Here is a 26,642-nt window from a genome sequence, read left to right on the forward strand (position 1 = left end):
ATATGTTTGGAATGATGAAGTACTGTACATAATTAATTAATTTTGGGGTGAACTATTGCTTTTAAGGAAATGAAAATTCTCTCATCATTTACTTACCCTCATGCCATCCCAGATGTGTTTGATTTTCTTTCTTCAGCAGAACACAAATGAAGATTTTTAGAAGAATATCTCAGCTCTGTAGGTCAATACAATGCAAGTGAATGGTGGCCAGAACTTTGAAGCTCCAAAAAGCACATTAAGGCAGCATAAAAGTAATCCATAAGATTCCAGTGGTTAAATCCATGTCTTCTGAAGCAACAGATCAATATTTAAGTCCTTCTTTTACTATAAGAGTGCTTAGGAGGGCTGTTTGAAAGTGTTTATAGTAAAAGACTTAAATATTGATCTGTTTCTCACCCACACCTATCATATCGCTTCTAAACACATGGATTTAACCACTGGAGTCATATGAATTACTTTTATGCTGTCTTGATGTGCTTTTTGAGCTTCAAAGTTTTGGAGCTTGTTGACTTGCTTCGTATGGACCTACAGAGCTGAGATATTCTTCTAAATATCTTTATTTGTGTTCAGCAGAAGAAAGTCATACACATACATGGGATGGAATGAGGGTGAGTAAAAGTTCATTTTTGGGTGAACTATTCCTTTAAATATAATAATCTGTAAAAATATGATTGACATTGTGGTTACCATTGAAGTGTCAAAGTTACTGTTATTTAGATATTGTCAAGAGAAGCATAACAGGGCAACTTTGAAGGGATGAAATTAGTTAATTGGGTTACCTAAAGAATAACTGCTTCATTTCATAACTGGCATCATTATACTAAAAATATCACATGGGTTGCTGTGTTGTCCTGTTAACAGATAAACAACATAGGAAATATGATACTAGAAACTAAATATGATTATTCTGATTCAATAGGAATACTATCTTTCCATTTATTGGAAACTGTAAAAACAAATAGCAATTATAATTAAAACACTTTCACTTGCAAGTGCACAATTTTAAGCTTATTTAATGGTTTTGCTGCAGGTTTAAAAGAACAGGACGCTCTTTAACACTACCAGTAGAGGGCAGTGTATGCAAGAAAAAGGCAAATAAAATGATAGAAAAAAATCTACTACACCACCATCTAAAAGAGATTGCACAGACACAGTAAAGTATAGTGTTTTAATTCTGTTTCATCACCTGAGAGTGACACATCCCTCATACATGAACTGTTAAGCGGTACAATTGTGACCATTTGAATCAGTGTTGTCTGTTTAAGACTGAAGAGAAACTGAACGAAATTGAGCGACTAAGAAAAGGTACAAATAAGAGTTTTTCCAGAGTCCTTCTGCAACTGGAACATTAGTCTAGCATTGTTTCAGACTCAGAGCTCCCATAGTTTCAGAAGTGCAAAAACCACCTTTTTGGAGTGTTCTCACCAAAACTGAGAAACCACTGTCAAAAGCCAGCACAGAACCTTAGTGTAACCCTGTAGAGCTTTATAGCTTTTTTCAAACTGGGAATGAGTCTCTGACCACCTGTTGCAAGGCATTTGCTCCCTACATTTAGCAGGGAGAGACCAGCTTTGGAGAGACCAGAGAGAGACCAGTTATATCTTCTCGTGCTTTTCCTTGCAGTTACTTTTCTCTAATTCAGGGCCCTGACATAAACCTCCTGAAGCCAGGATGAGAATTGTGCTGTGAACGCTGGCAACCCTCACTAAACGATCTTGCGTACGCAACCTCTTGGGTCTTCCACCACATGTTGGCAGGCTTTATTAGGTCCGGGAGAATGTCTGGCACCACAAACTTCTCCGCTAGGAAGACCACAGGCAACACAGCCAATAGCAAAGCCCAGCCAGCGACTCCCAGCCAATAGGACGAGCCTAGTCGAGTGATGTCATCTCGGATCTCGCCAATATGCTGGTGGGTGAAAAGAGCCCAGCTGAGAAAGAAGAAGAATCCTGTGGAGAGGGAGAAATGACAAAAGAGTCAAAAATAGGGATCTAAGGAAAATGTGACTTTTACATCAAAACTGTAGGACAGTCGTTATCAACTTGTGGGGTCATGACCCAAAAATGTATGGGAGGTATGTTCTGATAGGGTAGCAGACAGATGAATAAACTAAAATAATGAAATAATGAAATGCTACTAAACATATAATTATGCTTATTTAGGTTCATAAAATGAAAAGGCTTATTAACTTTAAAAAGGAGAAAACACTTCCCACATATTATGTTGTTGATGTCAAAGACGTCAAAGGCACATCCTATCATATTCTGCACACTTTTTTGCCACAAATTCAACTGATACTATAACAAGGTTTTTTTCATGGTAATGTGCTAATATTAAAATTAAGTAATATTAATTATTTTCTATTCAATCATAAAAAATAGGGTAACATTTTTTACATATTTCTTCATAAAATATCATACAAAATATTTTTATAGCATTTATTAAAATTAGTTAGTGGGTCATTTATGAATAAGGTTGTCCGAGGTAATAAATCTGCGAAATCTTTTAAGAATCTAGTTTAAAACACATGTCAAGATCATAGAGATATAATCTTTGTGTCCAATATGGTTTCATACATTTTTGAAAATTCTTTATAGCATTTTCTACAAAAATAATTAACTAAAATAATGACTTTAAAAATGTCATAACCATCAAGTAAAAGGTATTAAAATGCTTTCCTTGCATTTATGAGAGTGTACACAACTTAATCATTTATTTCAAATATGTTTAAGGTATTTTTTATTTGTATTTATTTAATATTAATACATAATAATACAATAATACATTATTATTTAATTTAATAACTATTTATTTTATTCTTTAACAAATATAATTCATTTCTGAGTCAAGAAAATCACAGGGTTTAGTCAGATTTCACAGGGTTATATGACCTGAACAAAATGTGACTTTTTATAAAAATGTCAATTTTAAAAAATATATTTTTTAAACTTCACACACAGTCTTGAGGGTGTAAAGGGGTTTTTGTTTTGGTCATATGACAACAAAATGGCAACCTACATGTTGGTTACACCACATGACTTATATATATATATATATATGAGTAATCTGAGTAATTAAAAACAAGTTAATCTTAGAGGAGGTGTATTCAAGTAATTGTTTTGTGTGAATTGTGTGTTGTACAATGTTGGGCCACCAGTTGATGTCCAATGTTAGTAGAGAACCACTGCTCTAGAAGCTGGTTTGAGGCTGAGGAAAGCTACAAATAACAGTATTACCAGTAGGCACCAGTGTGAAAAGCAGCAGGGTGGTGGGGTCGTGTTCCTGGCCTGCCATGAGCAGTGAGCGGATGTTTGAATAGGACCGCACCGTTTGAGATGTCCAGCAGAGGGCGAACATGAGGCACAGCACTCCAGAGCTCACAGACATGAGAAAGGCGACCAATGCAAACACTCTCTCAGCCTTAAGATCTGTTTAAATAAAACAATGTTTTGTTGTAAACTCTGTACAGAACAACCCAGACCCAGGTAAACATAATATAATAATAATAAAAATAATATATATATATATATATATATATATATATATATATATATATATATATATATATATATATATTATTTGTTCAGACCGAATGTGTTCTAACGTTAAAAAAGCTAGACACAGTACAGATCTATAGTACAGAACGCAGGTGTCAAGATGCATTTTAACAGATTATTTTTTTATTTTTACTTAAAACGCTGTGTAAAAAAAAAACACTGCCCTCCTAGCAAAGACGTCGGTCCAGCGCTTATTTACATAGGAAAAACAATTAGAAGAATATCTTAGCTCTGTAGGTCGATACAATCTCCACCTTTGACCAGCCCCGACCAGTAGGTAGCGATATGCACAAAGAATGCGAATCACCAAAAAACAAAATAATGTGGAAGTGAAAGTGGAGATTTATAGTAAAAAAAGGACTTTAAAATGTATCTGTTTCTCAACCACACCTATCATATCGCTTCTGAGTATTATTGATTATTTTTATGCTGCCTTTATATGCTTTTTGGAGCTTCAAAGTTATGGTCACTATTCGCTTACATTGTATGGACCTACAGAGCTGAGATATTCTCCTAAAAAATCTTTATTTGTGTTTTACAGTAGACAGAAAGTCATACACATCTCAGATGGCCTGAGGGTGAGTAAATGAGAGAATCTTAATTTTGGGGTGACTGTCAACCCTGTCATTGTGAAACAGCTTAAAATTGAACTGATTGTTTATAGCATCATCCACTAATTTTCATATGTCTTCTTCAGAGGAAGAAAAATAACTATGAGGAATACCAGACAGGCTAAAACTAATAAAACATGCAAGTAATGTCAGTTCAACATGTTCAACAGCAGCACACCTGAGCTCAGAAACACAACACATAACCATACGGGAAGCATTAGATCATATTTGACATTTTAAGTTGTTATAATAGTTGAAACGTCAGAAGTTCTGGAATTTCCACTCATTCAGGGTTTTTAATATCAAATTTAAGACCTGAGCAAATAAAATTAATACTGTATCCCCATACCAAAACAAACCCACACAATCACAAAATAAATCATGTATCACAGATCCTTACTTAAACAGGCAATGGCACACATTCAAGATGGCCTTAACATTGCTTATCAGTAAAACAAGGTAGGTTATATGCAAGTTTAAAATACTTAAGACATGTTTTCCACATATATATATATATGTGTATATATATATATATGTCACATTAAAATTGGTTTATTTACCATATATAAATAAATACAAATTAGAGGTTGACCAATATTGGATTTTGCTGATACGATAATGAGTTGACAGGCAATTAATCTGCCAATAGTTTTTAAAATTGGAAGCCTAAATGATATGACCATACATTTTGGAAAACTGAATTCAAGACTTTTTTAAAGATCTCCAGGAACCCTGTTATTACAGTGGAATTTCACACCAAACCATTTGAAATCTCTGGTCTGTACTGGTCCAAAGGCAACAGGTTAAAACTTGTAAAACTGCCAAGCAATTCCTGTAAAGCTTTCAGTTCCTACAAACACATGGCTATTTTATTCATTTTCCAAAATAACCAATACTACCAAAGACCTAAACACACACACACCAGGAGCACACTTACTGTAATGCAAACATGATGTAAAGTTGTTGTTTTACAGTATTACTAATACATACCTTTATAATGGCCATTTGGATGTGAGTAATCAAGAACAAAGCAAATGTCTAAAATGTATGAGGCTCAAACAAAGGTTCCTAGAATGTTACTCTAAAAAAAAAAAACATAATAATAACTCATACTTCACCTGTAAAGCACCTTACATGCCTTTCAAGATTGAAACTCAAAATCATACATTGACGTAGTTCAGTTTTTATAGATAAATGTGTAAAGCGCACACATATCACACACCGTTAGCGATGTCTTCGGCCATCCAGCTGTCATCCATGCTGGTCTCATTTCCAGAGGACCACAGACCCCTGTCATTCAACCACTGAGGGGCCCAGATGGCATAGCTAATAAACAAACAACCCATCAAGCCAATGCATGACTCAATGAATCGAAAACGTCTCCTCGAGTCAAACAGTTCTGGTCCTTTCATTGTTCTAATGAGCGTTAGAAAGAGATGAAGTAAAATGGTTAGATATAACAGTACAAGAAGAAACAAAGTTGAGTTTTCTTCTCACATTTCAAGTTTATCTCATGAAACCTTAGCCTTTTGAGTCATAAAGCATTATAACTGGTCATTACTAACGAAAATAAATAAATTATTGATGATTTTCTTACCTCGAATGGCTCACTATAATGAGAAGTGTCTTGAAAATGTTTGTTAACTGGTATTTGATGATTCCCAATTGTTTTCCCCATGCACAGTACAATGAGAGTGATAGAATCAGCAACTGATCACACTCAAATATCAAATGAACAGAGAAACAGAGGGGTTAGAAACAAACTGTACAGATACGTGTTACTTCCCCCTCACAGCACTGTAATATGACACTGTAAAGATTTCCCTCTGCCCACAGTGGAGACCCACTTACAGTGGAAACTCCCCCTCCGCCATGCCTAAACACAGATAGATGCACACAGAGAGTAGTTAAATTCCCCCAGAAACCCCTGTGTGTCAGTCAGTCGCTGCGGTTTGGATAGTGAAAATGATATTTTACAAATCAGCTTACCGTTTTCATTGTGTACACATGTAGCCTGAATTTCTAAAAACTGAGGTCCAAATTCAAGCAGCTCAGAAGTGACATGAACGTACACTACCAGTTAAATATTTGGACACACCTACTCTTTATGTATGCTGACGAAGCCAACATACTGTTATTCTAAAAATTTTGTTCAGGGCTTTTTCAAAATCTGTAGACCAAGAACCAAAATTTCTAACAAACTCTATAGAGTTTTCAAGCTACGTTCATCAAACTTGGCACAGATCTTTAGACCGTTCTGGAATGGTGTGCTATGTCTTTTCGAAGTGATCAAAAGTGGGAAAAATTCCATAGACTTACATTGATTAAATATCTGAATTGGCCAACGGAATGCTCATGATTTCAAACTCCAACTTTCAAAAATTCAAATGTAAACAAACACACAAAAGGTCTTTAATCTGCTTTAAGTAGTTTTCTCTGTCTAGCTAGATATCTAGTTAGCGGTCTGGCTTTATGTCTGTATAACCATTCAACTTAAAACTTTTAAAACTAGTTTGAACTTTCAGACAAGCCAACATCAAAGTTTGTCTTGTCAGACTTCACTCTCTAGCTTTTGACTATTAACATTTTAAACATTTGAGAAATGTAGTCATCAGAACTACTTATGAAATACCACAAGTGGAAGATTGGGAATTATGTAGTGATGTAGTGAAATGTCAAATATATCAAGACTAGCTTAAATTTTAGCTTCTTCAATGTAGCTAACATTTGTCTAGATGACAGTTCTGCACACTCTTGGCATTCTCTCAACCAGCTTCATGGAGATGCTTTTTAAAACAATATTTGAAGGAGTTACTGGATGAAATTGGTTTAACAGTAATGAAAATTTAGGCACAATTTATATTTGTCTGCAAATTTATTTTTTATTTTTTGGATTAATGGAAAGGCTCATGCATAAGCCTTTAGATCAAAGATTCATAATTCTGTCAAGTGTCTCCAAACTTTTGACTGGTCGTGTACAGACATAGTCTCAAACGAGTTATGTAAAAACACTTTCTTAGACTCACAAACCTATTAATTTATGTGATATTTTTTTCAGTTTTTACTGTCAGTGGTAGGCGGTACTGTAGGCTGAACCGCAGTAACCATGGCGATACATCACAAGGGTTGCCGTGTCATCATGATAACAGCTCAACGGCACAAGAAACAGCTTTCCTCTACCCAGCAAGGTGGGCTAACAGGAAACCCCTACAGATGGTAAAACTTCCTGTCGCTTGCTATTTGGCACAGAGCTGAGATCAGTTTTGTAGCTGTCTTATGAATAACAAAAGTGTGTATTTAGACAAGAGCAACTGGTCTCAGGTCATTGTAAATGCGGCAGATGTCTGACAAAAGCTTAATAGCCAGGATCGAAGAACAAAGAAAATGATGGCACAATGTACAGTTTGGTAAATGTAATTTAGCAAAATAAATTTTAATTGAAGATGAATTCATTCTTACTGTCAGGAGCCCTTAAAACACATCACACCCATTCAAATCTTCAGAATTGAAACTAAACTATTAAGACATTTTCCTTGAAAACACAGAACTGTGAGAAAAAAAGAAAAAAACACCATTGAGGGTGCCAAAAATAAGGCATTTATGGAACAAGTCCTTCTTGTAAAGGTAAGAAGTGTCAAAAAAAAACACAAAGTAAACTAAATTGTGTCTTCTAAACCACATCCTCTTTTATCCCAGAACTGAGAACATGCAAAGTTTCATCACTATTCATCACCAAAGTGGTTCAGTTTGTCAGTTAAAAAAAAAAAAAAATCCCAAAATATATATATATTTTTACATTAATTTAAAGTTGCCCATATCAGGCCTTTTTTTTTTTCACCACTTGTACAAGTCAACTTATCATATTAGTCAACTGTTTTGTGCCAAAAAAGCGATCATTTTTCTTAAAACATTTTTTTGACTCATACAGAAAAATAACAAACCAACAAACAATGTTATTTTGATTTTAACCCCACATCCAACCCTAAACGTAACCATGAATTTAAGAGGAAAAAATCACTGTTGTGTACCATTAAAGAAAAAAAGAGAAAAAAACAAAACATTTGGGCTTGGACCAATACGAGGAAAACGTATTTCAGGTTATTGACATACATCAGTCATTTGTATTGCACAAATAAATATGGGATGTCTAAAATGTATTCACGGGACAGTTCTTTTCTGAATATAAAGTGTTGGATAGGATGCCAGCACAAATGTAACGCCTGTATTGTACAGATTTAAAATTGTTTGTTGATTGGTTGGCCTCTATGGGAATGAAAGTCATACATTTTCATATAAGCAAAGTCGTATGATATCTTACGATTTCGCCATCTTGTACGAATTATTATAGTTGTCATAGGACTTTGTTGGATATTTTCGTTTTCCATGCTCTATGCCCATTGTTATTTAACAGGCTATTTATGCTGCTGTTATTTTAAAAGATCATTATGAAATTAACCCCTTTAAATCAATTTAAACAACAGATTGGCCATCTAAAATCTGACATTTCAGAGCAATTAAAGGGGCAGTCTCCAATTACCTGGAACATACTTAATAATGTAATAATTACAGAGCTCATATCCGCAATTACAGACTCTTCCTTTAAACTGTACGCAAGGCTTTCATTAAAAAAAAAAAACATTCGTATTGACGGTTGTGTTAAACTAACTTGTCTCTAGTGCTACTCTACTTCCTGGCTCTGTTTAGCAGATCTGTAAAAACATCCAATTGTTTTGGGTCCTCTCCCGGAGCTAGTTCAGGCGTGTTCTTCTCCAGCCAATCAGACGAGTGGATCTGCTGCTGCAGAGTACCAATCAGATAGCCTAGACTCTCTGAGTTGACGGTGGATTGGCCGTTAAGAGATACGAAGTCCTCGTCAGCCAATGAGACCGGCTCTGCCTTAATGCAGACTGTGTCATTTTGATGTTTGGTTTGAACACTTGAGGTCTTGACTGTTTTGTTTGTGCCCTCATCTTTTGTATTCTTAATGTCTTCTCTCCTCACTGACTCACTGGTGTTGCCTTGTGTGTCTCCTGTCGTCTCCAGCGACTCAAGCATGGCGGAGCTCTGAAGGTCTTCTAAAGCTTTCCTTATCCTTTGCACACCTAAAGAAGAGGGATGTGAAAGTAATTAATATGCTGTCCAAGTACACTGTACACTTCAAGAGTGGATTACTAAGAATGGGAGGGTGGTTGACACACTTAAAACACCTGAGCAGATAAACCTGCAAAGATTAGCAAATGTATTTTCCTCTATTTAATGTGGCTAGAAGAAAACAATGCCTGGGTTGAGATGAGTGAAGAAATGAAAGGTTTAAACAAACCTAGCTTTAGTTTGTGCTGTTGATCACTGAAGATTATTCTGAACCATCCTGGTGAGGTACAGTTAAAGGCCTGACCACAACTTAGCAGAACCTTGTGTTTGATAAAACAACTCCACACAGACAGTTCCTCAGCAAACGTTTTCTCCTTTAGATACTACACATAGAAGCCCACAAACACATCAGTTTGAGTAAATCGCATCAGGACACACAGCTTTGGGTCTTCAAATATAACAAGACACAAAAATGTTGATATTAATGTGAGGTGGTCACACCTTGCTCAGGTCAGCCCAGACGAAAAAGCCAGCACCCCTGTGCAGGAAAGGAATTCCCACTTCCTTCAGTTCTCCTGTCAGATAGCTGTGAGCTTCTCTTAGCCTGCGTCTGTTCTCTGGGAGGAACTCACTATTCAGCCAGACTGGAAACAGCAAGAAAACATCCTCAGCAATCCAGCACTTCGAACATGATAAAGGCATCAAAGTACATTACAAACAAAAAACTAGCTGAAAAGCCCTGTTTAAGAAATACTAGAGCCATATATATACACACATATATATATACATATATATATATATATATTATTGAAGCAAAAAAAGTTATCCAACACCTATATCACCCATGTGAAAAACTAACTGCCCCCTTAAACTTAATAGCCGGTTGTGCCACCTTTAGAAGCAACAACCGCAAACAAACGCTTCCAATAACTGGAGATCAGTCTTTCACAATGCTGTGGTGGAATTTTGGCCCACTCATCTCTGCAGAACTGCTTTAGTTCCACCACACTGGAGGGTTTGAGCATTAACTGCCCATTTAAGGTCCTGCAACAGCATCTCAATCGGGTTCAAGTCAGGACTTTGACTAGGCCATTCCAAAACTTTAATTTTGCTTCTTTTGAGCGATTCAGAGGTGGACTTCTATGCTTTGGATCATTGTCTTGCTGCATAATCCAGCTGCACTTGAGCTTCAACTCATGGACTGATGACCGGACATTCTCCTGTAGGATTTTCTGGTAGAGAGCAGAATTCATGTTTCCCTCAATTATTGCAAATCACCTGGCACTGAAGCAGCAAAGCGTCCCCACACCATTACACTACCACCACCATGTTTGACCATAGGTATGATGTTCTTTTTGTGGAATTTGATTTATGCCAAATGTAACGGGACCCTTCTTCCAAACAGTTCCACTTTTGACTCATCAGTCCACAGAACATTCTCCCAAAAGGTTTGAGGATCATCAAGGTGTTTTGGCAAAATTCAGATGAGCCTTAATGTTCTTCTGGGTTAGCAGTGGTTTTCGTCTCGCCACTCTTCCATGGATGGTATTTTTGGCCAGTGTCTTTCTGATAGTGGAGTCATGAACAGTGACATTTATTGATGCGAGAGAGGCCTGCAGTTCCTTGGATGTTGTCGTTGGCTTTTTTGTGAGTTCCTGGATGAGTCGTCGCTGTGCTCTAGGAGAAATTTTGGAAGGTTGGCCACTTCTGGGAAGGTTCACTACTGTGCCAGGTTTTCTCCATTTGAAGATAATGGCTCTCACTGTGGTTCTTTGGAGTCCCAGAGCCTTTGAAATAGCTTTGCAAATCTTCCCAGACTAATGTATTTCAATCACCTTTTTCCTCATCATTTCTGGGATTTCTTTTGACATTGGCATAGTGTGCTACTGGGTGAGACCTTTTACCCAACTTCATGCTGCTGAAAAAGTTCTATTTAGGTGTTGCTTTTATTGAACAGGGCTGGCAGTAATCAGACCTGGGTGTGTCTAGTCCAGCTGAACCTCATTGTGAATGCAGTTTCATAGATTTTGGGATTTAGTAATTAAGGGGCAAATACTTTTTCACAGGCCCAGTTGGTATTGGATAAAGTTTTTGCTTCAATAAATAACATCATTTAAAAACTGTACTTTGTTTACTCATTTTGCCTTTGTTTTATGTACAATTTTGTTTGAATTTTTGAAAATTTAGTATGAGATATCCACAAAATCAGAAGAAATCAAACAGAAGAATTCAAATACTTTTTCACAGCAATGTATTCTTCTTAAAATCTTTGTGTTCTGCAAGAGAAACTCATACACATCTGGGATGGCATGAGGTGAGTAAATGACAGAATTAAAAATTTTGGGTGAACTATCCCTTTAAAGTATATTTAGTTGCATAAATTATTCCCCTTTAAAGCACTACCGCTAAGGCCAACAAAATACCAAGCATCCACCAGAGCAAATCCATTGCCTTCAACATAAAATTTCTTCTTAAATTGTTTGCCAACAGACATTTTGGCGGTTGCATTGCATTTCCCTTTTTTTTTTGTGCCATGAGAATTGCGTTTTTAATATACCGGTAACATAAAAAACTAAGTCTGGCCGAACAGTTATGATAGTTCGAGGAGAACATAGAGCAGAACATTAAATGGTAGAATATACAATAAAGACGACAACAGGATCAGAGTTCAATAGGCAAAGTCAGGATGAAGGTTCGTGCACCTCTGTCTCTGAGAAGTTGGGCCATTTGGTACTGTGTAAGTCCCGGGACACCATGGAAGCTTCCAAGCTGATCCAAGGCCTGAACCACATCTCGGTTTTGAGAGTAGACCATACCCACTCGCATCCCTCCCATTGCGAAGTCCTATTCATGCACATGGCAAAGCAATCCAAGAAAAGATTAAGATTTACAGTACAGTTTCACTGCAGTAATGTCAAGAATTTAAAATAGAATTTGTATAGTGACTTGATTCTAGTCTTACCTTACTGGCACCCCACAAAATGTGGGTCCTCTGAGGATCTGGCAATCTGTTGAAACATACCAATCAGCCACAACATTAAAACCACCTGCCTGATATTGTGTAGGTCCCCCTCGTGCCGCCAAAACAACGCCAACCCGAATCTCAGAATAGCATTCTGAGATTATATTCTTCTCACCACAATTGTACAGAGCGGTTATCTGAGTTACCGTAGATTTTGTCAGTTCGAACCATTCTGGCCATTCTCTGTTGACCTCTCTCATCAACAAGGCATTTCCGTCCACAGAACTGTCCCTCACTGGATGTTTTTTGTTTTTGGCACCATTCGGAGTAAATTCTAGAGACTGTTCTGTGTGAAAATTCCAGGAGATCAGCAGTTAAAGAAATACTCAGACCAGCCCATCTGGCACCAACAATTTGGCCACGGTCCAAATCACTGAGATCAAATTTTTTTCCCATTCTGATAGCTGATGTGAACTTTAACTGAAGCTCCTGACCCGTATCTGCCTGATTTTATGCACTGCTGCCACACGATCGGCTGATTAGATAATCGCATAGATGATTGTTGGTGCCAGACGGGCTGGTTTGAGTATTTCTATAACTGCTGATCTCCTGGGATTTTCACACACAACAATTGTGGTGAGAAGAATAGCATCTCAGAATGCTGTTCTGAGATGCGGGTTGGCACTGTTTTGGCGGCACGAGGGGGACCTACACAATATTAGGCAGGTGGTTTTAATGTTGTGGCTGATATAAGTCATATAATTATTACAGACAATATAACTCATATTTTTACCAGGACTCCCCAATTTTTTGACAAAAATATTAATATGACTTTTTCAAGACGTTTCCAGTCATTTGTGATTATTTTACGATTATTTGACATTTATTGGATGAAAAATCCTTCAAATTCAGAAGGATTTACTAAGGAATTATTCAGACTAATTTGTGAATCGGTTCATCTGATTAATTGAAAAGAACTTATTTAAAATAACAATTCACTCAGAAATTGGATATCACTATGGTTTGCGAGCAAGTTTTACTTTCCACAAGAGCAATATCCAATCAATGAAATATTTCAGAGCACAGCATAATAAATGTAAATTATTACCTGTATATAACATATATATTCACTATAGAAACACCATGACTTTTTTTGGCAGGTCTAGAAACATTTACAAATCCCCAGATATTACCAGGTTTTCCAACTCTGTGGGAATCTGGTTTCATGTACACCCTCAGCGAGAAGAGCCCATTCCAACATTACATGAAAGACTGATGGGTCTGATTTTAATTCATTATGCATGAGTCAAACTGAAATGTTAATTTTCCATGATGATTAATGAACAGAGTTTTCAATTTTAGCTTGGGGCATATTAGATCTTTTACCACAAAACTACGAAAATGAGAGAAAAACAGAATGTGTGTGTTTCTTACCTATCCAAACTAAGAACACTGCAAAACTTGTCTGTTTCACTGAATACTGAGAGCATGTAAATCTCATCCACAATCACATGAAGTTCATGCCTGAAGCACATGAGAGAGAAAAATAATGAAAGAATGAGTAAACAAGTGCAGACGAGTGCCGCTGAGGGGAGAAATTCTAATTCAAATGACAATTGTGACCACAAACACAATTTCTCTAGTCAATAATGGGCAAATGTATTTAGCTTTTGATACACATTTGGAAAACGCAACAAGTGTGATCACAGGCCAAGAGTTACCTGACAAAAAAAAAGCACTAAAACGATAGTACACACAAAAATGAAAATGCTGTGATTATTTACTCTCCCTCGTGATGTTTCATTGTCCACACTGTCACACAGGTTTTGAACGTTATGAGGGTGAGTAAATGATGACTTTAAAGGACTAATTAATCAAAAATGGAAATTCTCCAATCATTTTCTCACCTTCATGCCATCCCAGATGTGACTTTCTTTTTCTTCTGAACACAAAGAATTTTGAAGAATATCAGCGCTGTGGGTCCATACAATGCAAGTGAATTGTCGCCAGAATTTTGAAGCTCCAAAAGCACATAAAGGCAGCATAAAAGTAATCCATAAAACTCCAGTGGTTAAATCCATGTTTTCAGAAGTGATATAATGTGTGTGGGTAAAAAAAAAAAAAACAGATCAACATTTAAGTCCTTTATAAATCTCAACTTTCATTTTTGGCGATTCGCATTCTTCGTGCATATTGCCACTTACTGGTCGGGACTGGTCAAAGGTGGAGATTTATAGTAAAAAAGGACTTAAATATTGATCTGTTTCTCACCTACACCTATCATATAGCTTCAGAAGACATGGATTTAACCACTGGAGTCTTATTGATTACTTTTATTCTACCTTTATGTGCTTTTTGGAACTTCAAAGTTCTGGCCACCATTCGCTTGTATTGTATGGACCTACAGAGCTGAGATATTCTACTAAATCACACACATATGGGATGGCATAAGAGTAAGTAAATGATGAGAGAATTTACATTTTTGGGTAAACTATTCCTTTAAGAATTCATGAGATTAACTATTCCTTTAAGAGGAATAAATGTAGTGCTCAGAGCAGAATGGCTTGGCTCAGTGGTTGTTTTAACTCACTTTTTGGCAAATTTGATAAAGCTGGTCATCTCTTCAGCAGAGTACAGTTCTCCCAGAGGATTGTGTGGGTTTAACAGGATAAGCGCTTTGACGTTTAATCCCTATAGGAAAAAAAACAAACAATTAAAACAGATTCATTAAGTGTGAGATGTGTGTTTGTGCAGTGTAGCTTTTGAATAAAAAAATAACCTCTTTCTTGGCCTCTTTGAGGGAGTTCTCCAGTTTTTCGACAGTAAGCTGGAACGGTCTGACATCGCTTCCTGTGGGCTGTACCCCAAAATTACACATATAGAAAGACCACTTCTGATAGACCGAGAGTATAGCAGAAAAAAACAAACTAAAACAGCCATAATATGACAACTTTATATTAACAAAGTTTAAACTGGACATAATATTAAAGTTTGCACCTGACTATCCAGTGGCACATGGTGGAGTTTAACACTGCTGTATACACCCACATCCTCTGTTATGGCACCATAGAAGGGGGACGGGATGAGAATGGCATCTGTAACACACAAAAAGTATCCAAAATAAAGCATCCATCTGAGTCAGGTTTGAAGCAGTCGTCAATCAATCAACAGTTTTATAAAAGTTGCACAAATTTGCAGAAATACAACACTTATTTTGCATGTTATTTACTTGAAATTTTATAGAAAACTGAAAACAAAGTATTAATTATCCATGAGTAAAACTACTGGTACATTTTGAAACCAACATACAGTAAGGGTAAACATCAAAATCGGCCATGCAGACGGTTTGTTTTGGTCTCTGCTGATAATCTCAAAATGGTAAAATACTGCTCGATTAACCAGCCTAGCGGATATTTTGTTCTATCAATAGTATGAAGACATGGTGTTAGATGTGTAAAGGTTCCTTGTGTGTGTCTCTCTCTCTCTGCCATGTGCACATATGGACACACTAGCAGTTATATTCTTTAGTGACCACATGGTCTCATACCTTCTGGGTTGCAGAGCACAGTTGCCAACGCTGAGAAAACAGACCCACAACCGTTCATAACAACAACCTGTGAGCGAAAACATGAAAAAAAATACAAGAACTATTATTTCCATGGTTTAAATTTCCCTTTCTGTAGAAAAAGTTAGACTAACAAAAATAACACATATGATGGTTTAAGATCATGCTAATTTGGCAATTCCCAGAGCAGAAACACAAACTTACATGCTCTGCTTTTAGAGGACTGGGAGAATGGCAGTAGTCAGACAGGAACTTGGCAACTTCCTCTCTAAGGCTGTGGGGGGGGGGAGAGAATAGACATACAAATAAAATCAGCACTTTGACATGAAAGCTAAGCACTGATTTTTACACTCTCAGCAACATGTTTTCTTAGAATCAAATGAATTACAGTTTTTGCAGGAAACCAAATACAATTAAAAGAATTAGAGGTTAAAGTAAATGTTTGCTTACAAACTGTGGCCTTTCCAATCAGGGTATTGCAGAAAAGCAGGCTCCACATGTAGCATATCGGGTCGCATTAGCTGTTGCAGAAACCAAGAACATGTTAGCTAGCTGTAACGTGCAATATTCACTAAGGCTCTATAGGAAAGATTTGGAAATCTTTGCACAGTTTTAGAAACTTGCAGTATTCAGTTTCAGCATCTGACTGAAAAGTTTATGTCAAAAAGTATCAGTAACATTTTTCTTTTATTTATGTTTTGTTTTTGTAGTACGTTTCTGAAGACATAGGGATAGTTCACCCGAAAATACAAATATTCTCTCATCATTTAGTTCCCCTCATCACATGCCAGATGTGTATGACTTTCTTCCTTCTGCAGAACACAAACAAAGGTTTTTAGAAGAATATCTCAGCTCTGTCCATACAATGCAAGTGAATGGTGACCAGAACTTTAAGCTCCAAAAAGCACATAAAGGTACAAGTAATCCATAATGCTCCAGTGGTTTAATCCATATCTTCAGACGTGATCCAGTTGGACACAAAATATACTATCATTTTCACTATAAATCTTGCATCAGCAGTCTCCTTGGCGATCATGATTTCAAGCACGATTACGCCATCTAGCGCTCTGCGCATGCGTCAAGCACTAGGAAGTGCAATCGAGCTTGGAAATTATGATCGTGTCTAGAGACTGCAATGGCATAATGTACAGTGAAAAAGGAGTAACATTTTCAGAAGACATTGATTAAACCACTGGAGTCTTCTAGATAACTTTTATGCTGCCTTTGTGTGCGTGTTTTTTTTTTTGTTGCTTCAAATTTTGTCACCATTCACTTGCATTGCATGGTCCTAAAAATCTCCTTTGTGTTCAGCAAAAGAAAGTCATACACATGGGATGGCATTAGGATGTGTAAACGATGAGAGAATTTTCATTTTTGGGTAAACTATCCCTTTAAGACAACCAAAGCAAATGTACATGGTGACATCACAGTTGGACAAGCAGTACTGTCTCTTTAAGACCAGCGGCAGGGACTTTGACAGAAGTGTTTTGGTCCAATGGCTTCTTGACAGCATCCGTGCTATTTCTGATTAGAATAAACATTTTCTTTTGCTGTAACTGACTGTAAAGTACAGAGCAGATTTTAAAAAGAGACATTATTTAATGACAAATGGATTGTGTACACCTCGTCTTTGGACATTACAATTCACAGAGTGAAATCAATCTTTTACTCTCAACACGCAGTGAAATGATCTCTCTGCTCGACCTCGCCACTACACTACTCAAACACTGGTCAGTAAAATCTGAAAAATTACCAGCAAGTGGCTAATCATCACTGAAAAATTTTAATTGCATAAGAGCATTGTAAAGGATTGTGCACAGAATAAAAGAGCAACCGTGAGATTTTAAGAATCGATACGGTGGGGGTATTGACGCTGACTACCACCCCTGGAGTCGCAAGTTCGAATCCAGGTCTCCTAAGCAACCAAATTGGCCCGGTTGCTAGGGAGGGTAGAGTCACATGGGGTAACCTCCTCGTGGTCGCGATTAGTGGTTCTCGCTCTCAATGGGGCGCGTGGTAAACTGTGCGTGGATCGCGAAGAATAGCATGAGTCTCCACATGCTGTGAGTCTCCGCGGTGTCATGCACGACGAGCCACGTGATTAGACGCGCGGATTGACTGTCTCAGAAGCGGAGGCAACTGAGACTTGTCCTCCGCCACCCGGATTGAGGTGAGTAACCACGCCACCACGAGGACCTACTAAGTAGTGGGAATTGGGCATTCCAAATTGGAAGGGAAAGGGGATACACATTTTTTTTTTTTTTTTTTTTAAAGAATCGACATTAGGATCATTCAAATGAAGTGTCTCTGACTGTACTTAGGAACACCGCTTTGAGTTTGCACTTATTTAGAGGACCTGCTTCTTCTTCACTGACATAATACACAATTTGTTTAATGTAAATATCAATACTGTATCGACAAAATATTGGGAGAAAAAGTATTACAGCGCAGCCCTAGTTAAGTATGAGAGCAAAAAAATAAAATAAAAATAATAATAATAACAGATTACTTGCATTTTCATGTATTGTCAATCAGGTGTTCTCTACATATATATGGCACAATAAACTAGGTGTTAAAGCCTTTTTTTGTCCTTTCTTACAAAAGACCTCCAGTAATGAGTAACCTTAACAACTCACCCGTTTCTGCAGGAGGTCAAAGCAAAGCTTGTTTTCACTGGTTCCCATGTTGATAATGCCCTGAAAAAAAAAGAAAGACATAAAAACCACAATAACCACACAGCAGATAAACAGGAAACGTTACTAGGTGTATTCAAATGAGAAAAGCCACATTCAGATTTGCATCTAAATTTCCTGACAGTCCCAAAGAACTTCTGGCCTCTAATTGAGAGTCTGTAATAAACAGCTTAGTTTTTCTGAGAATGAACTACAGTGGGCCCAAAAAGGACACTTTTTGACACTTAAGTCACACTTAAAAACGCTTGAATTTCATTGCATTTGATCCAAAAACTAAGCTGAATCTGCAGAAAATTGATTTAACATTTCTCAAAACTAACTTCACTTTTCTTGGCCATTTTTAAAATTACTTTTAACCAACTCAAGGTTATTTTAGTGAATGTATGAAGTCACAAAATGTATTTGTAAGTTAAATTGTAAAACAATAGCTATTTTGTTCAGAATTATGACATTGACATTTTCTGGTCATCAAATTATCACTTTTATGTTTGGTCAATTTTTGGGTTGAACTATCCCTCTAAGTGGCCAAACACTTTTTGTATCCATGAAATTTACAGAAATTAGTTCTGCTCATATTTCATGACCGAATATGTGGTGGAGTTTTTGCTGACTAACATCAGGGTTTGTGTTCTCGTCATGCTTGTTGGCGTGATATTGCGTGTAGCCTTCCTTCAGGATACCCTGTTGCAGCCGCATGTTGTTGCCACGGAGAGAGAGGTACGGGTTGTACTGGCGTGTCTGATCACCCCATGGATTGATGGGTACAGCTGGAGCTTTGGCACTTGTGGATGACGGATATGGTAACAAGGTTTGTAAGGAGTTTGGTAAAAGGAGAGGGGTGGCGCTGGTCTCTGCCCTTCGTGCTGAGTTCAGGACTCTGGTCAACATAGACATAAGGCGAAACTCGTGTTCTCTCTCCTGCTGCGCTCGTTTCTCCTCCTGTTTCTCCCGCCGCTCTTCGGCTCGCGCCTCCTGCCGCATACGCGCCTCCTCTAGTGCGAGGAAACGCTCCTCTGCCGGCTGCTGCCAGCTCAGATAACTGGCAAGAGCGCTCGTCAACACCCCGTCACCCCCTCGTCCCACCCTGCGACGCTTCCTCTGAAGGAATGATCCGGAACCCCTGTGGCCTTCTTGGTTGCCATTGTTACCTCTTTCTCTTATCGCCATGGGAGCTGTTGCTGGGGATACACCCGCACCAGAGGAGACAGTCATGTTCTGGTCACTGAAATCTGTGGTGATATCATAGAAAATATTTAGAAAAAAAAAAAAAAGGTGTAATTTTAAACATTAGTCGATTTATTATAGGAGAATGAAAAAAACAAATGTCATCATTTACTCACCCTCTTGCTGTTTTAAATCTGTACGACTTTCTTCCGTGGAACACAAAAGAAGAAATTTTGACAAATGTACTGGTCATTTTTCCATTGCAATTACAAAGAATGCACAAATCCATGTATTCAATCAACAAATAACATTATTTTTCATATATTATTTTTTGCTACATGTCTATTGTTTAATTGCATAATTTGTAGTATTAACACGTGTTTACACTGATTTGTTGAACACATGGTAAAACTGGTACCGTCTCTTTAACAAAACAGGCATTTCTGAAACTTTTTAACGAGAGATGCTAAAATGGCTTTATCTCATCTGCGTTATGCGTGATTAGAATTAATGTTTAATTGTTGTTGGTTTTGATCAACAACTGAATGTAGAGAACAGAAAGGGTATTAAAAGAGACATCATTCAATGACAAATGGGTTGTGTTGATCTCGTTATTGGACACGCATTACACGTAACTTTTATCCTCAACTCGCAGTGAAAGGATCTTGCTGCTGAATACTCCACCACTATACTACGCAATTACTGGTGAGTATAATTTACACATTTACCAGCCAGCTGGCAAATATATTCATTTTAGCTACATATCGCGAAATTTGATTGTAAATGCGAGAGATTTCCTCTCATTATAGGGGAGGGTTGAGCATAGAGTAAAAGATCGGTCTTGGGATTTAAGAATCGATATCAAGATTGTTCAAATGAAGACTGAGATGCATCGGAAAATAGATGTTTTTTCCCATCCGTAGTCGTTAGCACTTAATAAAGTGTGTTTCCTGTGCTCCGGTATTGTGTGATCTTAAATGTCATGGGTGTTACTGTCAAGCTCCAATATGACATTAAATAAGCATAAAAGCACCATTAAAGTAGTCCATGACTCGTGCATTATATTCAAAGTCTCTTGAAGCCATACAAAAGTTGTGTGAATCACAAAGGATGCAATTAAGTAAATATAGTAAATGAGCGCTGCCCTGTTGTTCACACACACACACACACACACACACACACACACAGCATGGGCTGCTCGCGATGTTCTCAAAGTTCTTCCTGGACTTTTCCGCCAAAATAAAAGCCAGAGGGATTTAAAGTTAAGAAATTACGACAAAAATGTTATTATTGTACAATATAACTATACTATTATTATCAATAATAATAATAATAATAATAATAGGTTACAAATTACAATCATACTTAAATTGACTGAGTACAGAATCCATTCCATTCCAAATTCCAAGTGCACATACAAAATGATAAAAGTGCCTATACAACTGGCTTGTTCACAAGATTTTCACTGAAATTACTGTTAATTTGCTGCTGTATTATCCAGTAGACTAGTTTAAAAAGGTTTTCTTAGGCTACACATTTTTTTTTATGTAATTCTTTTCTATCAACTCTATTTTATAATGATATTTGTAGTTATAGAAACAGTGTTTTTGGTACATCCCTAAAAATAACATTTAGAATTTGATTATTCCAAACAAAGTCTGATTTAAAATACCGGTAATCATTTTCATTTTTTGGCCCAGTGTGTCCAGAAATTTGTGAATTTTCATTTCGGTGCATCACTATTTTCAAGCTTCAAAACCAATGCCAAAGCACCATAAAAGTATAGGAAACACATAATGAAAGTGGCTTTTCACCGATTACCTTCGAATACAGAGAGCTGTTAACCACTGTGACCAGACCACTGACTCAGTTCACCGGATGAATCAAATCATTCAAACTAGTTTTGGGAACTGTATCAACCGATTCACTGAAAAGATCAAACTCAAAAGAACGATTTGTTCATGAACTGGACATTATGCAGATGTAAACATTTTCAGAGTATGACTTAAATTTCCTCACACAAAACTTAAAAAAAAAAAAAAACTCTAGTCTCTATTCTTGAGTACATTCTTAAACAAGTACATGACCAGTCCATTAATTCAGAAATTTCTCCTGTTATGTTCCACAGTAAAAAAAAAGAAAGTTATACAGGTTTGTACTCAGAGCGACACGAGTAAATGATGATTGAATTTTCCTTTTTGGGTGAACTATACCTTTAAAAATGCCTGGTTTAAAGCAATACAGCTTCTTTTCAAACTGCTAACAAACTAAAACATAATTAAAAAAACTAAGTAAACACTCAAAACTCTGTTAAAGCGAGTCAAGAGACAGTTGGCATAATCAAATGCCAATGCTGTCTCAAGTAACATCCGCAGTGCTAAAAGTGAGGCATAAGATAACAGAACCGTGCCAACAGCACAGACACAACCATGAGCTTTATTTCAGCTGGCATAAATACAGCAATAATGCCTGCACACTGTTAAACTGTACAGACCCTACAAATACATAAGGATATCAGCCAAAAATGGTCAGTTACAGAATGCAACTTAAAAACTGTGACATAAAAGCAATTGTATTGTTATCGCACACTGATCACTGTAGCGACTAAAAATATTAAAAACTGTCTATTTATTCATACAACCAGGGTGGTAGTTTAATGTGTCTAATCACCTATTGAAAATCAAATCAAATCCCTTTATTGACACTCAACCATATACACAACTGCAACAGTGGGTGGAAGTCTTGGGTGTGGTTCCAAGCAACATAGCAGTATGACAATTACAATAAACATCTGATTTACACAAAACACAGTTTACACATCTTGTTACAAAACACAATATGCACCTAAAAATATACAATATACACAAAATAAGACTGTATACAATAAAATAAATATAAAATACTTGAACTTAATGTTCTATAAAATGCATATCATATATATATATATATATATATATATATATATTACATCCTACATCAGAGGATTATTTCGGGTTCAATACAAGTTAAGCTCAATTGACAGCATTTGTGGCCTAATATTGATTACCACAAAAATTAATTTAGACTCGTCCCTCCTTTTCTTTAAAAAAAGCAGAGGAACTTACATTGGAAGTGAATGGGTGCCAAATTTTAAACATTAAAATACTCACTGTTTCAAAAGTATAGCCACAAGACAAAGGATATGCATGTAAATGATGTTAGTGTGATAAAATCGGTTAGTAACCTTTTCTGTGTAAAGTTCTAGCCAATTTTACATCTTCGTTACCATGAGGATGTAATGTCAACAAACCCTAAAACGACTGTAAAAATTACAATTTAAACAACTTTACAGCTCAAATAATTCACAAGTTTTAACAAAAAAATGAATGCAAGTGCTTTTATAAAATTATAAGCTTCACATTTCTGTTTAAACCCTCCAAAAAACTGGCCCCATTCCCTTTCTTTATCCCCATTCACTTCCATTGTACGTGCCTCACTGTAACCTCGATTTTTGCTTTTTATTTTATTTTTTAAAGAAAAGGAGGGACATGCCTAAATTTATTTTTGTGGTAATCAACATTATGCCACAAATGCCGTCGATTGAGCTTAACTTGTATTTAACCCGGAATATTCCTTTAAGGGGGCTCGGGGCAAAAATGCCTCCTAAAATGACAAAAATACCCCTAAAATTCAAAATGTGAAGGCAAATAAATAAATAATAAAAATGCCCCTGTTAGGTATTCCTCTGCTTTTTATTTGTAAAATCTGACGTAGTTCTTAATGTATAATTCTAGGCCTAGTTATGCATGTCATGCATACAATTTGAGCTTATTTAATTTTACAGTTAAGAGGTAAAATATTCTCAGTCTAACTTTTCAGATGAATTTATTAAAGTATTTCAAATGAAAGGATGATACACTGTATATTTTTATGCTTAGAATGAAATATACCCTCATAAGTACAAAAAGCCCTGAAAATCAAATCCTGTGTGAATTACGGTCTCTTAAAGGGATAGTTCACCCAAAAATGAAAATTCTCTGTTCATTTACTCACCCTCATGCCATCCCAGATGTGTATGACTTACTTTCTTCTGCTGACACTGCATTATATACTGTATATTCATGTATGCTCAATCCATCTATCACAGACTGTTTATTTACCTGATGGGGAACAAGTGACGTGTGTGTTGTTCCCCTGCTCTCCATCCGTGAATGCCAGTTCCTCTGTGTTTGGCACCGCGTTTTTGTGATCGGCACTGGCTTCATCGTCATCATCAACAGGTCCGAACTCATACAGCATCTCGGGCGGGCCCGTCGCCTCATCGTCCGAGCTCATGACCTCCGTCTTGATCTCCAGTATTTCACTCGCTATGGACGGGTGTCCCGGTACCTCTGCCCCGGGAGCATCGCCCTGGAGTCCGACCACCTCGTTTGTGGTCGTATCGCCCCATAACGGCAAAGTGGCGCCCGATGCTGCGGCGGTGCGGTTACTCTGAGCTTTCTCCATGAGCTCATAATACCTCGCGGATCTCAAAGTCTTCTGCTTGTACTCCAACTTCAACTTTTTGATCTTCTCCCTGCATTGATCCCCAGTGCGATTGATGCCTTTCTGGCGCAGGGTGCTTGCGATTCGGTTGAACACATGCTGGTTTCTGAGACAAGTCACCAGCTCGGTTTGAACGGGCACGTCCGACCAGATCTGCAGAAGTTCGAGCACCTCCGGTTCGGACCAGTTGCTGCCGCGCTCATACTTCTTGCCGTAGACGTGAATCAAATGCATTGCAGCACTACAAACTGTAAGCAACGGCGATAAATATGTTAATTTATAAAGTTTCGATATGGATTGTTGATCAAATTTTCATGCATGGGATTTGGTACGGCGTTGGTCCAACAATGCAAATGCATGTAATCGCGGTTTAATTTTAACGGGTATAATCAATCATTTAAAGCGCGCGCGTACCTGTAGGCCTTACTTTACCCGGCTAACCTATCTTATTCCTTTACTTTTCACAAACAATCGTGATGCATTATCAATCCGACGCTTTTGTTCTTCCAAATCTCGATACATCCGGGTTCATGGCACATGCGTGCTGTCCTTATTCCGGGATAAATTTGGCCCGTGACAACAAAGAACGGCGCTGCGCACGCGCTGAAAGAGCAACGTTCTCCTAGGAGGAGGAGAGACGAGAGCATGGGCACGCCCTCTAACGTATATTTTGAGGTATTGAAGTATTTATTTTCCTTTTGACTTAATTTATTTGACTGTATTTATTTTGCCTGGCTACTGTTGTATGCATATTGCAATTGGATTAAGTATGTACTTAAAGTATTTTAAATATATTTTCTAGTGGCCCCAAAAAGTATGTGGACACTTAAAGCTGATGTATAATTTCCACCAAACGGAATTGCAAAAATAAACAATGTTTTCAAAACAGCTTTCAGAATACGCCCCTCGTCTGCTGTTGTTGCAACCGTCATATAGTCACGCCCCCAACTCACGCCATTGGTCGAGTAACGTTATTGGGGCTGGTCTAAGCGGGTCGCTCCAAACAAACACAGGAATTTAATCAGAATCAGAATGAGCTTTATTGCCAAATATGCTTACACATACAAGGAATTTGTCTTGGTGACAGAAGCTTCCAGTGCACAAACAATACATCAACAAACAGAAATTAAAAATAAATAAAAAATAGAATAAAAATAAAAAGCGAATAGAAAATATAAGTATATATAGAAATACACAATAAGACAATATAATGACAATGTAATGGCAGAAGATGTAGGATATGTTGGATAAATATAAATAGACTAAGCTTGTTATTGCACATAATTATTGCTCAGTGAGGCAGTTTTAACTGTTCATGAGATGGATAGCCTGAGGGGAAAAAACTGTTCTTGTGCCTGACGGTTCTGGTGCTCAGTGCTCCATAGCGCCAGCCAGAAGGCAACAGTTCAAAAAGGTAGTGGGCTGGGTGAGTGGGGTCCAGAGTGATTTTTCCAGCCCTTTTCCTCACTCTGGAAGTGTGCAGTTCTTGAAAGGAGGGCAGGGGCCAACCAACTGAACTGTCCTTTGTAGTCTTCTGATGTCCGATTTCATAGCTGAACCAAACCAGACAGTTCTTGAAGTGCAAAGGACAGACTCAATGACTGCTGAGTATAACTGTATCAGCAGCATCTGTTGCAGGTTGAACTTCCTCAACTGGCGAAGGAAGTACACCCTCTGCTGGGCCTTTTTCACAATGGAGTCAATGTGGGTCTCCCACTTCAAGTCCTGTGAGATGGTCGAGCCTAGGAACCTGAAGGACTCCACTGCTGCCACAGTGATGTTTAGAATGGTGAGTGGGGTCAGTGTTGGGGTGTTCCTCCTAAAGTCCACAATAATCTCCACCGTTATAAGCATATTCAGCTCCAGGTTGTTTTGACTGCACCAGACAGCCAGCTGTTCAACTTCCCTTCTGTATACAGACTCATCGTCATCGCCTTGGATGAGGCCTATGACAGTGGTGTCGTCTGCAAACTTCAGGAGCTTGACAGAGTGGTCCTTGGCAGTGCAGTCGTTTGTGTAGAGGGAGAAGAGTAGTGGGCAGAGCACACATCCCTGGGGGACACCAGTGCTGATTGTGCAGGTGCTGGAAGTTCCCCAGTCTCACTAACTGCTGCCTATCTGTCAGAAAGCTGGTGATCCACTGACAGATAGAGGTGGGAACATAGAGTTGGTTTAATTTAGTCTGGAGAATAGCTGGGATGATGGTGTTGAAAGCTGAACTGAAGTCCACAAAAAGGATCCTTGCATATGTCCCTGGTCTGTCAAGATGTTAAAGGATATGATGCAATCCCATATTGACCTCTGAATAAATTATTTGTAGTTGTTCTGCATATTAAGCTGGGATATAAGGAAGTATTTTAACACTGAAAAAGTTACAAACTTCAGGTTTAAGCTACATTTAAAAACTGTATGCATGTCATTGCATTAGATAACAAATATGATATCTGAATCCGTGTATCATTCGTTCTTTTAATA

The 26,642-nt window shown here is 37.5% G+C and overlaps 1 protein-coding gene across 2 annotated transcripts; it reads right to left on the minus strand.

Moving 5' to 3' along the window:
- Positions 1 to 1,149: 1,149 nt before the first annotated feature.
- On the minus strand, positions 1,150 to 24,696 carry LOC127437292 (1-aminocyclopropane-1-carboxylate synthase-like protein 1). Of its 2 annotated transcripts, none has more exons than XM_051692136.1 (18): positions 23,783 to 24,696; positions 19,095 to 19,708; positions 18,423 to 18,482; positions 16,237 to 16,307; positions 15,991 to 16,060; positions 15,769 to 15,835; positions 15,219 to 15,316; positions 15,001 to 15,078; positions 14,812 to 14,912; positions 13,656 to 13,745; positions 12,222 to 12,267; positions 11,962 to 12,103; positions 9,761 to 9,903; positions 9,489 to 9,642; positions 5,766 to 9,270; positions 5,391 to 5,584; positions 3,247 to 3,428; positions 1,150 to 1,949 (listed from the first exon to the last, which is right to left on the minus strand). In XM_051692136.1, exons 1-15 carry the CDS (start codon positions 24,399 to 24,401, stop codon positions 8,852 to 8,854), a joined length of 2,772 nt encoding a protein of 923 aa, XP_051548096.1. In that variant the 5' UTR covers positions 24,402 to 24,696; the 3' UTR covers positions 1,150 to 1,949; positions 3,247 to 3,428; positions 5,391 to 5,584; positions 5,766 to 8,851. The 2 variants fall into 2 exon arrangements, with proteins under 2 accessions (XP_051548096.1, XP_051548095.1); XM_051692135.1 differs by having other exon boundaries at positions 3,237 to 3,428.
- Between the last annotated feature and the right edge of the window lie 1,946 nt (positions 24,697 to 26,642).

Source organism: Myxocyprinus asiaticus, chromosome 48, assembly GCF_019703515.2.
Source record: "Myxocyprinus asiaticus isolate MX2 ecotype Aquarium Trade chromosome 48, UBuf_Myxa_2, whole genome shotgun sequence".
Classification (NCBI taxonomy): Eukaryota; Metazoa; Chordata; class Actinopteri; order Cypriniformes; family Catostomidae; genus Myxocyprinus; species Myxocyprinus asiaticus.